A 16,008-nucleotide genomic window follows, 5' to 3' on the forward strand; every position below is an offset into this window, starting at 1 on the left:
ATAGGACATCGCCTTGACTTTGCAGAGGCCTTAGCAGACCTCTTGGGCATTGGGAGGGACATAGCTGGGGTTCCCTTATCCTATTTAGCATAGAGAGAAGGGACAATCAAGCTGCTGCAGGGGAAGGTGGGACTGTGCATCGCTCACATACAAAGCAGTCCTGTCTCCTCCACCCGCTTCCTCCATGGTAACCCCGTGCGTGCCAAGTGCCTCCCGAGACCCAGGTAACAGCTATATTACCTGTCTCCGCATCACTTCCACGTTCCACTCTGGAACGCACGCCCACCTCATGACCTGGCACCTTTCTGACGTCACCGGAAATGCAGCGGATCTGCACACCACGTGTCTTCCAGAAAATGCAGCGCCCTGCCGGCGTCAGAGCCAAAAGCCCTCCATTGGGAGGAAGAGGCTCAACCCAGGAGCTCCTACTCGACTGGTCATTGTAGCTGAGGGACTCCCCACCAGAGAGTATTGGCTCTGGGCCTCTTGCCAGGTAGAATGATTGGCTGCACTGCTCGATCCCCCTGAGCCCATCTGGGTATTCTCCTGCTTCCTCTCATGCGTCCCTCCATGCAGGGACAGGGAAAGAAAAAAAAACAAAAAAAAAAACCACACACTGAGGGACGTGGGTAGGGAGGGGGCCTTTTAACCTCTCGTGTGTTTCCTGTCCCTGTAAGGAGGACAACGACCTACATGGTGCTGTCAGGAGGGACGTCCTGGAAATAAGTGCTACCTACAAATTATTTGAAACATAATATATACAAAAGTAGCATTTAAAAAAAAATTTAATTAAGTTTCAAAAAAATAAAAACAGACATGTAAAACACAATGCATTTATCATGCATGACTAACAAAGCAAAATATTGCACTTGAATTTTAACAATTAAAAAAAGAACACCTATTAAAAGCCGACACTGAGTCTATCATATACTTTATACATCATGCCAAGAACATTGAAGAGCATGTGGCAGTGAAAGGAACAGCGTATCTGGCTGTGACAGGCACAGCCACATACTTCTTACCATTCGATTTTTGTCTTGTGTAGTTCCTTTATGCGTTTTCAGACATTTGGGTTAAGGCAGTAGAGTCATTATCAGCAAGTGATAACAGAAATGGTTCTCATAAAATGAGTGAATAGGCAGCACAGTCTTTACATAGTAACTGAATGGATTCTCCACCTCTTCATGGAATTTCAATGACTTGCTCTCCAATAAGAGGCAGCAGGTAGTGAAGTGAACCAGACATTTACCAAGCGATAATAGAAATTCTAGCATCTTGGCTCCTATCTAGAGTTTCAAGTAAGCAGTTCTAATACACTGATGGGAGCTTATACTGCAGGAACATGGTGGTGACATTATGCAAGAATAAAATCAAATACATTACCAGCACCTTAGGATCCCAAACACTGCATTGATGTAAAACAATAGGTCATGGAAAACAATTTTAGTGCCCGGGCTATTGAAATACTGCACAGAAAAGCTGCATTCATGTTATAGCTCTTATTCAAGACATTCGTGTTTCATTCATAGTTGAATTGCTATTATAGCTGGAAGGAGGCAGAAAATAAATATATTTGGCTTATTTACAGATAAAATGTTATTGCAGAAACAGAGCCTTGCTTGGGATATATACTCACAATAAATAGCACACACTTCTAAAGCTAATGAAAAAGGCACTAAAACTGTATACAAAATACACTCAAAAACTGAACCAAAACAATACAGCAAGACCAGGCAAGAATGGGTGCTCATAACTGCGGTGTTACAGCTCCTCATAACTCGGGTTGTACAGGACAGAATACACTATGGGGCCCAAGTCAAACAGTTTTGGGCAGAAGTCTGATGCAAAACTATTTGAACTTGTAGTGGTGAAAAAATGTTGCAACTTTTCCCACTTTTATGCCAATCCAAAATTCTTTTTAAAGCGGCACATGCCTCTTAATGAGTTTGTCGTATCTAAGGGTCCCGTCTCACTTAGCGACGCACCAGCGATCCCGACAATGATGCAACCTGGTCAGGATCGCTGGTGCGTCGCTACAGGATTGCTGATGAGCTGTCAAACAGGCAGACTCACCAGCAATCAAGACCAGCGAGCACGCTGCTATCCAGGGTAAACAGTGGGCAACTAAGCGCCGCGCAGTGCTTAGTTACCCGCTGTGTACCCTGTGTACCAGCTCCCATCGTCTTCTTACATCACTCAGAGCTCACTGGTCGTTGGTCTCCCGCTGCCACACGCAGCGATGCGTGCTGGCCAGCGGGAGACCAACGATCAATAAAGGGCCCAGGACATTCCTGCACGATCAGCGATGCCTGGTGGGGGGGGGGGGGGGTCGCTGATGCGTGCCACACACAAAGATCGCTGGCGAGATCGCTGTTGTGTCACAAAGTCAGTGACGCTGCAGCGATCTCGCCTAGTCCTAGTGTGAAATACCCCTTACTCCAGTGCAGACTGGACACCAGTCTTGATGAATCAAGTCCTATGTGCCCAAAGCTGAAGGCTATGTTACAAAACTGATCTCCACAATCATTAGGCGTTTTTGCACTCGAGACGCCCATTTATAGAAAAAGAAATATACATTTCAAGCCCAGAGAATGAGTTTATATGTATTTAAAAAAAATAAATAAATTAAAGGGAACCAGTCACCAGAAATAATGCTATTAACCTGCAGATTAGTCTTATATTTGCAGGTTACTAATGTTATTATGCTGCCCGGCGCCTGCACATAGCTGAATGCAGCAGGGAGAAAATTAACTTTATCCTCCCTGACAGCATTTAGTTTCAGTCATGGGGCGGCGCTGGTTCAGTTACCACTTGTGAATATACAAAGCGGCGGCTATAACTGCAGTCCCGGCCCTGAGTGACACTGGCTCTGCATTAGGGCCGGGGAAGCAGTTACAGCTGTCGGAGCGGTGACTGAACCAGCAATGGTGCCACCTCCGTGACTTAATTTTCTCCTCGCTGCATTTGGCTACGGGCAGCATAATAACGCTATTAACCTGCAGTATAACTGCATATCTGCAGGCTAATAGCGTTATTCCTGATAGCAAGTTCCCTTTAACAGTAGGAACCTTGGATTTTTTTCCCTCTGGGAGGAGCGTCATGTTGTGAACTAACATTTTGATATGATATTACAACAGTTTCTAATGTTCAAATATATTTAGAAAAAAAAAAAACTACATGTAGGATAAGTGAAGGCACAGTCAGTCTAATAACTAGTTTCTGTTTAGATATGAGACTCAAGCAAAGGGGGACACAATGCTGTCAAATAAAGGAGTCACTTAGAAGAAGTCAAAGGTCAGCTGAATGTTTTAGTGTATTTGCATTTCAACCTTTTAAAAGCTTCAGTGCTTCTAGTCCCCAAATCTTTAGGTTAGGCTACTTTGATTACCTGGCTCCTGGGATTCTTCCAGCCTTCCACTAAAATTGTTAATAAGATTAAGAAATCTTATGGTGTAGCTAGGTAGAGTAATAAATGGCAAATCAAAGAGAACTAGTCATTAATTTTTTTTTCTTCATGTAAAACCGGAAGACATGCAGTCATAAATACCATTTTTAAAACAAATGGGTTTGTCTAACTGAATTTTCAGCCGCTTGCAGTCATGTGGGCGGTACCATGGCCTGTGAGTAGTCAGCAGTCTCTACACAGGGAGCACTGATCCTTGACAGGCATCCTCTTCAGCAGCGTGTGTGCTGAGCAGTGTGACTCAAGGAGCATGAATGGAGGTTGCAGAGCGGTCTCGACACCACCCAGACTATAAGCACGTGACTGCTATAACTGAGCATCAAATTAGACACCTGAATATGCACATTACTATTACTAATTAGCTAGGATTAAGAGTTTCTCTACCCTGAACGAGCAAGAATTGTATTTTTTTTTTTTTTAAATATGTGCACACTATGCCTTTTTTAATTCTATATGATTAAAGGTTAAAAGTTTAATCACTTTCCTTTGGTGCTAGAGAACATCCCTTTTGGACTATGGAAAACATTACTACTAGGACTGCAGGGTTTTTTTTCCTCTAAATATGACCGGTTCCCTTTATAGCTTGCAAGCATTACACATGTAAATGCTACAAAGCAAACCAATTTACACCATAAACCTGTGTATAACTGCAGTGCACTGAAGCCCAGTGCTCATTACAATGTGGATACGTTCTCTGGCTCAGATTGAAAAAAAATCATAATTGTTTTACAATGTGGAATACTACAGTCATCTGTGATCCACAAAATTGGAACAATCTGCTCTACGCTTGCTGATTATAATCTGAAGGGAAGGAGAGAAGTTGTCCCATCAGCTGTCAGTGGTCTCCATGAGGAGAGGCTTTGGCCAGTAGTGTAAAATATACAGACATCTGTAGAAGACAAGTAGGCAGCATAAGCAAGACATTACAGCTACAATGGTCACAGATTCGGCACACGACGTACCTTCTATAGCCTTAATTCTGAAAGTCAGTTTAGCTCAGGCCATCAAGAAGTCCATGCATTTCTATGAAAGCAGAGGCCAGCTGAATTTCTACAGATCAGCCACCAGTGCCCAAACAAGACATGGCTTAGGCCCTTTGACAAGGGTCTACAAAGAAGACTGAGGGTTGGACGCCATGTCAACATACTGGCATAGCCTGCACAGATTACACCTGCTGCCTAATGTTTCAGACAGCTGGATAAGCTAGAAAACAAGTCACAATACATATAGTATCTGACGTCAGACAGGTGACTGATGGAGCACACAGTTCACAAAAAGGACTCAACAGAATGGCGGGCTCCATCTAAAAACCAACAGGGCACAAACCAACAGGGCACAAATAAGATACCCAATTAAAATTTTTTGAAGTATCACGATTCTTCACTGAATAAAAATCTAGAAAGGCCGGTAAAGGCGTCGGACTTAAAACTGATGTATGCGCTGGTATAGTTAAAATGTGAAGAGGATTGAAGGCCACGTATAATCTGTGCGAGTAAGGTCCAGGCATCCAGATCTCATTAGCAGCGTACTCCTGGGACAACTCCGAAAACACTGTGGGACTCCAGGAAGGGTGCAAATTACTTCTTCATTTTAGTCTCTCTATGAGCCCTTGTGATAGTCCAAGCTGTAGAAGCTGATTTGTGGGGAGGTGGGCAAGGTGAGGGAAGTATTTTTGCAAGTTCTCCCAGCACAGTTCTAGGAGGCTTGGGACAACAAGCCAGATTTTGAACAAAGATCCAGTCCGCTTGTTCTGCTGGATATTAACTACGCCTCCATGGATATACATACAGCCAGCCTAAAGGAGAAAACCAACATGTCAGCAGCTTGTAAGGATAGGAATCTACCACTATAACTAAGAAACCACAAAACTTATTTCAATTAAAAGAAAAAAGAAAAAAAACTTGGAAGTCTATATAAAATACGGGCTTCCCTGTTTACAGAAAACCAATATCACCATTGCTTTCTCAATTGAGGGGGTCTAACACATTAGCACTGTAGCCCCTTCACAGATGGGAACTTAACTTTCAGCAAATAACGTGTGCAGATGGTGTAAGAGACCATTTCAAAGTTGGCACACAGCTCTACAGACAAACGTTTGGTCCTTCTCATCACTCTTCAGTGTGTACATTTTATATTTTATTAATCATTTGTGTGATGCCCCCCTGCCTAGTAAAAACAAACCCAAAGAACAGAAAAGGAGGACATACCGGTGTCACCGCTGCACAGTGAAAGTATGCAGGCTCAGGCATCACAGCAGGAAGTTTTGACCACTGAAAGGTCTGTAGGTTTAACTTCCAGAGATCACCCAGTATAACCTCTCCATTGTAGCCACCACATATGAAAACCTCTGAAAAAATAAAGTTAAAACATCCAGTGTAGTTTATGCATGAAAGGTAGTGCTGAGCGCATGTGCTTGGATTACGTGTTATGTGAGCATGCTCAGTCTTTGAGTATCTTAGGTGTGCTCAGATAATATGTCCGAGTCCCGGCGGCTACATGTTTTGCAGCCGTTAGGCACTCACCCCGCCCCCCCCATGTGTTGCAGCTGTCTAACAGTCAATCCCTTAATGTGTTGTGCCTGTCTAACAGCCACGGGGACGCGAACATATCAGAGCATGTTTACACATCACTAAAAAAAAAAAAAAGATGCTGGACAAGAATTAAAAAAAAAAAAAAAAAAAAAAAAAAGCTTTTTTTCTTAAAAACAGCAACACACCCGTCTGTACTTTGTGTGATGCTGCAACTCGGCCCTAATGAATTCAACCCCATAGTCCTCCTGATCACTAATATGAAGAAGCAGGGGCACTCAGCCAAGTAATGTGCTCCTCTGACAATGACTCCATACAGTCTGTAGATTCAGTCTTTGGTCTGTGAAATGAGCGACGCTTGCATTTGGTGTTAGAGAATTAGATGGGTCTCAGTAGTAGGACCCCCACCATTTTTACAACATATCAAAAAGTATTATCGGGGTGGTCCAAAACCAAAGTTGAGTTTCATCCTAAATGTCAATTTAATGTAATAATCGACTCATTTTTCTAATGTAGCCCAATTGTTAGGGCCTGTGCATACGTTAAAGATGTGGGTTTTTTCTGCGCAGATTTGTTACAAAACCTGAAGGGATTCCTGATGCCAGCAAAGTGACCGAGAATCCTGAAGTCTTATGCCCATGAAGCTTATTTGTGACTTGTAGATTTGGTGCAGAATTAAAGCTACAGTATTTCAATTTTTTTCAATGTTTTTGCAGCATATTTCACCCATATTAACAAGCGGAGAAAAATCTACACCAAAAATGCATGTCAAAAAAGGCGCCTATTTTACACAGCATTTTTTCTGTCCAGAGATGCAGAAGTTTCTGCACCAAATGCTTAAAGGGAACCTGTCACCAGTTTGTTGGCCTATCAACTAAAAATATCATCTAATAGAGTGTGAGCTATACATTCCCCAACTACTTGTGAAACCCCGACTCCCCATAAATCCACCATAATAACCTTTTATATTGCTCCCGCACTGTATGTAAATATCCTCGGTCCGGTCTGATGGGCGTGGTTCTCTTCCCTCTCCACTCAAAATTGGCGTGCTGCACACATTTTGTTCTGTGAATAGTGTTGTTCGCGTCCAGGTCCCGCGCGTGCACATTCAAATTGCCTCCTGCACGTGCGCAGTATGCTTTGCCCAACTGCAGGCAAAGCCGAAAAACATTAGTGCGCATGCGCCGGTGAACTGTCCCGGAAGACAGCAAAATACTTCCGGGACATAGTACTTCCGGTGCATGCACACTAATACTTTTCGGCTTTGCCCGCAGTTGGGTAAAGCAATACTGCGCACGCGTGGGACCTGTACGCGAACAACGCTATTCACAGAATGGAATTGCGTACAGCACGCCGATGTGGGGTGGAGAGAGGGAAGAGAACCAACGCCCATCGGACCGAGGATATTTACCGTACAGCGCGGGAGCAATACAAAACGTTTTTATGGGTGATTCATGGGGAGTTAGCGGGTTTCACAAGTAGTTGGGGAATGTATAGCTCACACTCTATTAGATTAAATTTTTAGTTGATAGGCCTAAAAACTGGTGACAGATTCCCTTTAATGTGTGCACATACCCTTAATTTTGTACTATTTGCCCTTTGTACTAATCATTCTTTACTGCTGGACTCACGCCATTTTTGTGGTAGTATCTTTTACCCAAACACGAAAGTATCGTAAATACAAAATAGAAAAGTATCTGTTTTTCCATTTCATGGCTTCCAGATCCATTTCTGGCTTAAATTTAATTCAATCAGCTCTCACTTGACATTACTTTGTCACACAGCAACTAGTGTCCATTTAATTACAGTGCTGATTTTCAAATAGGATTATATGGCTTTTTTGTAAAAGGGAGAGGTGGTATAAAAAGCTTTAAGTCGCACAATTTGGGTGCAACATGACGCTGTGCTAAAATTTTGTGACTTTTGTTGTTCTCATGCCATTTTCACCTAGCTTCGACACAGGGGTCAGAGCTAGGGCTCGACAGGGTCATGGGCAATCTCCTCTGAACACATTCATGACGAGCAGATGTGCTTGGCTATACCACAACCTCAGTAATCGCAGTATATCAGAAAAGTCGTGGTCTTCAACGAAGCCAATCCTTAGATTGCAAAGATATTGGTGACCGGGGCCCTCCATAGGTCCCTGGTTGCCATGGCAACCCATCAGCACCACACAATAGTGTCGTGGAGGAAAGATCACGGCTATTAAACAGCCAGCACTTTCCTCACATGAAGCAGGCTCAGCTCTTGAGCCTATTTCATACACCTCCACCTGACATAATGGTAGGTCCTACAGTCTGTCAGGTAAAAGTTATAAAGAAAATAAAGACACAAAAGTTCCTGAGTAGCATAAACACTGAGGGTTACACAGACTATCACTGCCTGATCAGGTCACATGGCAGTCATGCTGATCTACTGTTGATAAAGCACTGATTGTATGGAAACAACACAGCCTAGTAAGTCACATCCCTGGGAATCAGGTTCTCGCTCTATTTTATGCTGCTCTCAGATTAAAACGCAAAAACCTGTTGACAGATTTCCGTTGGTTTTGTCCACAAAGTATGCAAATACAGATACAGATGGCCATGAAGAATGAAGCCCCAAAACCATTAAAAAACACAAGTCAATTTACATACAGCCTGTTTTTTTTTTAATTCTTTCTTTATATATTCCTTCCCTCTTTATACATTCGTAAAAGGACATTTCCTGATGAGCTTTCCTGGAAAAGGAATAGTAATGGCAGACTACCTACAGCCACCTTTTTAGCTTGTTATCTCTGTCATACAAAAGTGAAATTGTTAAAGTTACTACAATGTGCTTTACCGTTTTTTATTTGGACACAGCTATGACATCTTCTGGCAGCTGGAAAACCTGAAATGATTAAATAGTCATATTCATTACACACGGATTAGCACCATTTTTTTAAAGCAAAATTGTGTCTATCAATACTTTTAATGTGAAATTAAAGCAGCACTCCTCCTTCCATCAACGTTTTTATCCTTTTGATATACTGCAGTCGCCATATTATATAGCGCTGTGTACTTACAATTGCTCATTTTACCTTTCTTCCCAGCTAATTCTTCTCTTTTCCATTAGGTCTAGGACATCACGTGATTAAAGACTGACTAGCTGAGTCCTTCTAAGCTCTATGTAGCAACAGGAGGTCAATTTTCCCTGTATGAGTCATAAGTCACTGCAAAAGGCTATAGAATGGGGGGATGAAGCAGCAGTTGGGTCAGGCGTTGAAGAGGGGAATGATAAATGCAGGGACAAGAAGACTTCTTGTTTATACAAAGAGAATAGAAACCGAGGAGAAGTAGGTGGTCAAAATTAGCAATTGTAAGTACACAGTGGTATAATATATTGCAATCATCGTATACGAGGATAAAATGCTTTCATGAGAGAGTTTCTTTAATAATTCACCAATGAACAGTAAGAAAGTATGTTAGCAAAATTAATACACAGTGTTATGTCTAATGCAGGGCTTGAATAGGGCAGAGGGATCTTTGGTGTTCACAGAGTGTCCCATCAGTTTGTGCATTAGGCATCATACAGTGTAATAGATTTGGTTGGAGGGTTCCTTTACAGCTGTTGTATCAAAATATCACTTGTTGGAAGACTGACATAAGCGAGCACATCTAAGAACACTTAAAAAGTGTTTTTCATAAGGTGTCTCTTGAAGAATAACACACAGCTCTGCTGTTTCTTGTTGCCGGGGAGAGGTGGTGGCACTCGTCGAGTGTCATCTCTGCTGAGTTTACTTCTGATGCCAAGAGTGTAGACTTCAAGGTAATGTCAATATATTTACAAGCAGAAAACTCAGGGAAGTGAAGGCCATGGTTAGGAGAACTGCTCTGGAAACTGCCAATGCTGGGCGTCAGGGAATTGCGATTTTGCAGAACTAATAACAGAAGCTCAGTTAGGAGCTAAAAGGGAGGGGAAGGGAAGTGAGCAGCACTCTAATTATTCATAGAAATCAATAGGCTGAAGAGTACAGTCTTGGCCAAAAGTTTTGAGAATGACACAAATATTAAATTTTTACAAAGTCTACTGCTTCATTTTTTCTAATGGCAATTTGCATATACTCCAGAATGTTATAAAGTGTTCAGCTTAACAGCAATTACTTGCAAAGTCAATATTTGCCTAGAAAATTAACTTTATCCCCCAAAACACATTTCAACATCATTGCAGCCCTGCCTTAAAAGGACCAGCTAACATCGTTTCAGTGATAGCTCCATTAACACAGGTGTGGGTGTTGATGAGGACAGGGCTGGAGATCAATCTGTCATGATTAAGTAAGAATGACACCACTGGACACTTTAAAAGGAGGCTGGTGCTTGGCATCATTGTTTCTCTTCTGTTAACCATGGTTATCTCTAAAGAAACACGTGCAGTCATCATTGCACTGCACAAAAATGGCCTAACAGGGAAGAGTATCGCAGCTAGAAAGATTGCACCTCAGTCAACAATCTATCGCATTATCAAGAACTTCAAGGAGAGGTTCCCTTGTTGCCAAAAAGGCTCCAGGGCACCCAAGAAAGACCAGCAAGCGCCAGGACCGTCTCTTAAAAGTGTTTCAGCTGCGGATCGGGCTACCAGCAGTGCAGAGCTTGCTCAGGAATGGCAGCAGGTAGGTGTGAGTGCATCTGCACGCACTGTGAGGCGGAGACTCTTGGAGCAAGGCCTGGTCTCAAGGAGGGCAGCAAAGAAGCCACTTCTCTCCAGAAAAAACATCATGGACAGACTGATATTCTGCAAGAGGTACAGGGAGTGGACTGCTGAGGACTGGGGTAAAGTCATTTTCTCTGATGAATCCCCTTTTCGATTGTTTGGGACATCTGGAAAACGGCTTATTCGGAGAAGACCAGGTGAGCGCTACCACCAGTCTTGTCTCATGCCAACTGTCAAGCATCCTGAAACCATTCATGTGTGGGGTGGCTTCTCAGCCAAGGGAATGGGCTCTCTCTCTGTCTTGCCTAAAAACACAGCCATGAATAAAGAATGGTACCAGAATGTCCTCCAAGAGCAACTTCTCCCAACCGTCCAAGAGCAGTTTGGCGATCAACAATGCCTTTTTCAACATGATGGAGCACCTTGCCATAAAGCAAAGGTGATAACTAAATGGCTCAGGGAACAAAACAGAGATTTTGGGACCATGGCCTGGAAACTCCCCAGATCTTAATCCCATTGAGAATTTGTGGTCAATCAGTCAGGATTTGATCCAGATGTTGATTGAGAGCATGCCAGGGAGAATTGCTGAGGTCCTGAAGAAGGGTCAACACTGCAAATATTGACTTGCTGCATTAACTCATTCTAACTGTCAATATAACCTTTTGTTACTCATAATATGATTGCAATTATATTTCTGTATGTGATAAAAACATCTGACAAACACACATAAAAACCGAGAGGGCAGCAGATCATGTGAAAATATATTTGTGTCATTCTCAAAACTTTTGGCCATGACTGTATTGTAATTACTGGACACTCAGCCAGGCTCTTGTCAACCTCCTTGGAGACAAGCAGTACACCATGTAAAATAAAAAAAAAAAAGTTCTCACAGTAGAAGATTAACAGCTGATAAAAAAAAAAAAAATCAAGTATCAAGTCAGCTGCAAATTTTCATGCTAACTAAAGCAATTTAATAACATGAAAATAAACCATAAAAAGGTAGTCTGCCAGCATGAATAACTGTTCAGTCATGCCAAGGATGTACAGAGTGTCTGTGCTTCGTTTGAGCAGTTCAGTGGACCTTCTCAGCTACTTATTGACCATCTACTTACACTCTTGTCATCTTTGATTGACAGCTCTGGCTTTAGAGGCTCAAGAGGAAAGATGATTGATTTAGGAAGCAAAAAAAAAAAAAAAAAAGCAGATGTGAAAACTGTACTGCTCTTCCCTTTAACTCTGCTGTAAAGCGAGCTTTCATCGTCATGAGCAAATTTTTAAAATATGATATGTATCACTACTAGATCATTCTTGAATACTTCTACATATGTGATTTAGAGTGATTTAGGTACTGTTTTTCGTAACACGCTGTACTGTTGGTTGTACATTTGCGCATATATATATATATATATATATATATATATATATATATATATCTATCTATGTAATATATTTGAATGTATGTATGTATGTATGTATGTATGTATGTATGTATGTATGTATGTATGTATGTATGCATGTATGTATGTATGTGTGTGTGTATCACCAACCAATCACGAAGCATCTTTCATTTCACCAGTGCTGTTTAAAAGAAGCTGAGCTGTGATTGGTTGCCATGAGCAACAGTTTTCTCACTCGACAACACCTCAGCAGACACTGACATGGTGGGCGAAATCTAGCATCCCCGGAAACATAAGCTCCCAACCATTGTCTGCCCCCCAGAAAGGAGCAGAGAGTACAGGACAAATAAATCCCCTCCTCCCGTGCCCACATACCCATCACACATCCTCCATCCCATAGGCACATCTTCCTTCTTAAAGGGATCTCCGGTATGGAAGTTAGGGCAAATCCCTCAGCACTCTGATACTGACCCCAGGCTTCTATTAAAGGGATCATTGAAATGGAAATAATGACCGAACCACTCAGCGCAGTGGATCTGACCCCAGGGTCTCTTAAAGGGATTATTGGTGTGGAATTTAGGGTAATTCCACTAAGCCCTCTGGTTCTGACCCCAGGGTCTCTTAAAGGGATCCCCGGTACGGAAGTGAGGGAAAATCCAGTCTGTGCTTCGGTACTGACCCCAGGCCTCTCTTAAAGGGATCCCCGGTATGGAAGTTAAGACCGTACCACTCAGTGCTGTGGTTCTGACCCCAGGATTCTATTAAAGGGATCATTGGTATGCAAGTCAGGGCAAATCCACTCAGCGCTCTGGTTCTGTCCCCAGGCTGATGGGATGATGTGGGATATTAGGGGTAGTAGTCCGGTGGCTCTGGCTGACGGGATGATGTGGGATATTATAGTGAATGTAGTTATGTGGTTAGAATTTGGCTCTTCATCTAGTTCATACATATAGCTGAAAGTTGAAGGTTTTTAACAAAATGTACAATTTTTTGTTTTTTATTTTTAAAAGATACCACTACATTTAAGTTACTTTGAAGGGCCTAAAAGGAGTAATGAAGTTTTTAAAATACAGTCATTTAAGTGGGGTTCTCACAAATCAATCAAAACTGAATTTAGGAAGTCTGTTAAACCTTTAAGTAGAATTTTGCTTTAGCTGCAAATTATTAAATTTTCACAAAGTCAATAAGAGAAAGTGAACCCAAGTTTGTAACTACCATTTAGGAATACATTCAAGATATCCGAGGCACCAGAGATCCTTGTAAAAAGTCAATCTTTACTCCCAAATATGTAAAATGTCACTGCAGTGAGCAGATAACAGAGCCACGTTTAGGTGAAATGGCCTTTCTGAAGCCTAAAATACAGTCACAATACACAGACATACATTGTATCACACAGGGATAATGGGCTCCACCTCTTCCTCTTGGCCCATGCCAGTAGCCATAACCACCATCTAGTGTATCAAACTGTTAAAATCACTAAAAATAAATATGATATGTACATATATACAAAAACATTTCACTGTATAGCTACAGGAAACCACTATGGTTACACTATGAGAAAGTGTAGCCACATTTCATCAAATCCATCAAAGATTCAAATGTCATTTCAATTTATTAGGTCTATATTTCTCATATACATTACTATCCAGCCAGCTTTGTCATATATATCATTATACACTAGATCAGAGGCGAGCAATTAATTTTCCCGAGGTTTGGCCGATATACGGTAAGATACAGCCATCTCCTATCAGGGCTGATATACAGCATTCTATAATGCTGTATATCGGCGCCCAACCCGACCTGCAAGAGTACAAAAATAACTTATTACGCTCACATGCGGGGAAGTCCAGTCCAAGGGGTTCTTGGTCCGGCGCCTCCCATCTTCTTACCATCACCTTCCTCCATGTGGATGACACCTCCCTGCGTCATTCACAAAATCTGCTCAGCATCGCGCTCCTGCGCAGGCGTACTGCTCTGCCCTGTTGAGGCAGACAAAGTCCTGCAGTGCGCAGGCGCTGGGCCTCTCTGACATTTCCAGGTGCCTGCGCACTGCGAAGGAAAACGACACAAAGCAAACAGGAGGACAGCATCGCATGAAGATGGGAGGCGCTGGACTAGGACCAGCGAAACACCCATCGGACCAGACTGCCCCACAGGTGAGTATAATAAGTTATTTTTCCCTTTGTTATAATTAATATTAATACAATTATAATTAATATATTGAGATCACTTAATATTGAGCAGCCTCCTACCTCCCCCACGTCCGCCATGAGACCGCACAGCCTCACCCCCCATAGCCTCCCCCCTCCACGAGGCCCCGCACGTCTTACACAAGGTCGCCACAGCCTTCCCCCACAAGGTCCCCACAGCCTCCACCCCACTTCCTCCATGAGGCCCCCACAGCCTCCCCCCACGTCCAGCCAAACATCCCATGCACATGGGAAAAAAAGATAAAAAACACGAACACCACACACCTCGGTCCCATTCCCCTAGCGCTCTAAGGGGCGTAACAGGGCACAGTGTGACCCATGGGTCTCTGTTTTCAAGCCCCTCGGCTGCCTGTGGGCTGGACTGGGACAGCCAGTGGGCTGCATGTGGTCCGCACTTTGCCCAGGACTGCACTAAATGGTTATTATGTCTACTGGGATGGGCTCTGAAAAGGAGGAAGAGGTGGAGCCCATTAACCCTGTGTGACATAATGCCTCATTTGTAGGTCTGTATTTTGACTGCATTTTAGGCTTGAAAAAGTTGCTCTGTTGTGGTCTCCTCACTGCCGTGACAGCTTACATTTTTGGGAATAAAGATTGTATTTTCTCAAGGACCTCTTTGGTGCCTCAGATATCTTTGGATTTGCTGCTGTTTCTGGAGATAGTGAGAGGCTCTGCAGAGTAGCACATACACATTAGTGGTGCATGGGAATCCTATGCTGGACTAAGTACCATGTAAGAAAAAAAAAAAAAAAAAAAAAAAAAAAAGGAGGGGGTTGGAAGGAACGCCAATTAAGACTGAGTGAAGATTTTCTTGGAATAGTTTGAGGGTGTCCATTCCTCAGTCACTGAGAAATCTAAATGAATTCTTATGAAATTGGCAATGGCAGTTCTGTCGCCTGTGTCACTCAAGCACTATTCCCCACCCAGCGCCGCCTCCTCCTGCTTCACTGACAAGACTATGCTGTGTGACAAAGAAGCCATCAGTCAAGAAGGAGGCAGCGGCTCTGGGTGGATGATAGCAGTGGAGTGGCAGAGGCTTCAGATCTACAAATAGTTTATTCATCTTCATTTGCATGTCAATTTTTGGCCATGTAAAGATGTGGATCGAATTGTTTTTGAAAGAGCTACATGCACATATTTCTATGCACTATTGCTTTTACTCATTTACTTACAGCAGGGTATATGTTCACTTTGTGTGTTTAATGGCCAGTGTGAACACGCTCCTATTTTGCCTGTATACCAACTTATACTCAGGTTCATGTTTTTCAGTTAGGTTTCAGGTTTCTGCACTTAGTGCAGTTAAGGGTGTGCGCTCTTTATTTGAGTAGGGCATTACTTTAATGTAGTTTCCCATCCATTGCTGGGTGTTCATCTTCGGGACCCTGTTATGCTTGACCCTTATTCACATTGATGTCACTGACACATGGCAAAAAGTTTTAATACGAGATATTATGCCTGTCTATCCCGACTTGTGTAACACCTTGACGCTGGTGGGATTGCTTTTAAGCTTAGCTTTTTTGGATCAAAAACGGTGTTTAACAAGTACCCAATGTTATTTATGTGCACTATTGCTTTTACATATTTACTTACAGCAGGGCATATGTTCATTTTGTTTCTGCCTTAGATTTTATTTTTGAAAGCTACATGCCAACATAAATAGCTTGGGGTGCAAAATCCGGATGACAGATTACGTTAAAAATATTTTTTTTCCTGCATATTTTGAGAGCTATAAACTTTAT

General features: G+C 42.5%; 1 protein-coding gene across 2 annotated transcripts in view; it reads right to left on the reverse strand.

Annotated features, from left to right (window-relative positions):
- Nucleotides 1–767: 767 nt before the first annotated feature.
- KLHDC10 (kelch domain containing 10) overlaps nt 768–16,008 on the reverse strand; it is a 96,166-nt gene continuing 80,925 nt past the window's right edge. For both annotated transcript variants that reach the window (XM_073579183.1, XM_073579182.1), the window contains 3 exons: nt 8,815–8,862; nt 5,671–5,810; nt 768–5,258 (listed from right to left, as the gene is read on the reverse strand). In XM_073579183.1, the coding sequence (XP_073435284.1) occupies nt 5,049–5,258; nt 5,671–5,810; nt 8,815–8,862 (398 nt within the window). In that variant the 3' untranslated portion in view covers nt 768–5,048. The remainder of the gene's footprint in view (nt 5,259–5,670; nt 5,811–8,814; nt 8,863–16,008) is intronic.

This window comes from Dendrobates tinctorius, unplaced genomic scaffold, assembly GCF_039654945.1.
Source record: "Dendrobates tinctorius isolate UK_male_01 unplaced genomic scaffold, ASM3965494v1 ptg000062l, whole genome shotgun sequence".
NCBI lineage: Eukaryota > Metazoa > Chordata > Amphibia > Anura > Dendrobatidae > Dendrobates > Dendrobates tinctorius.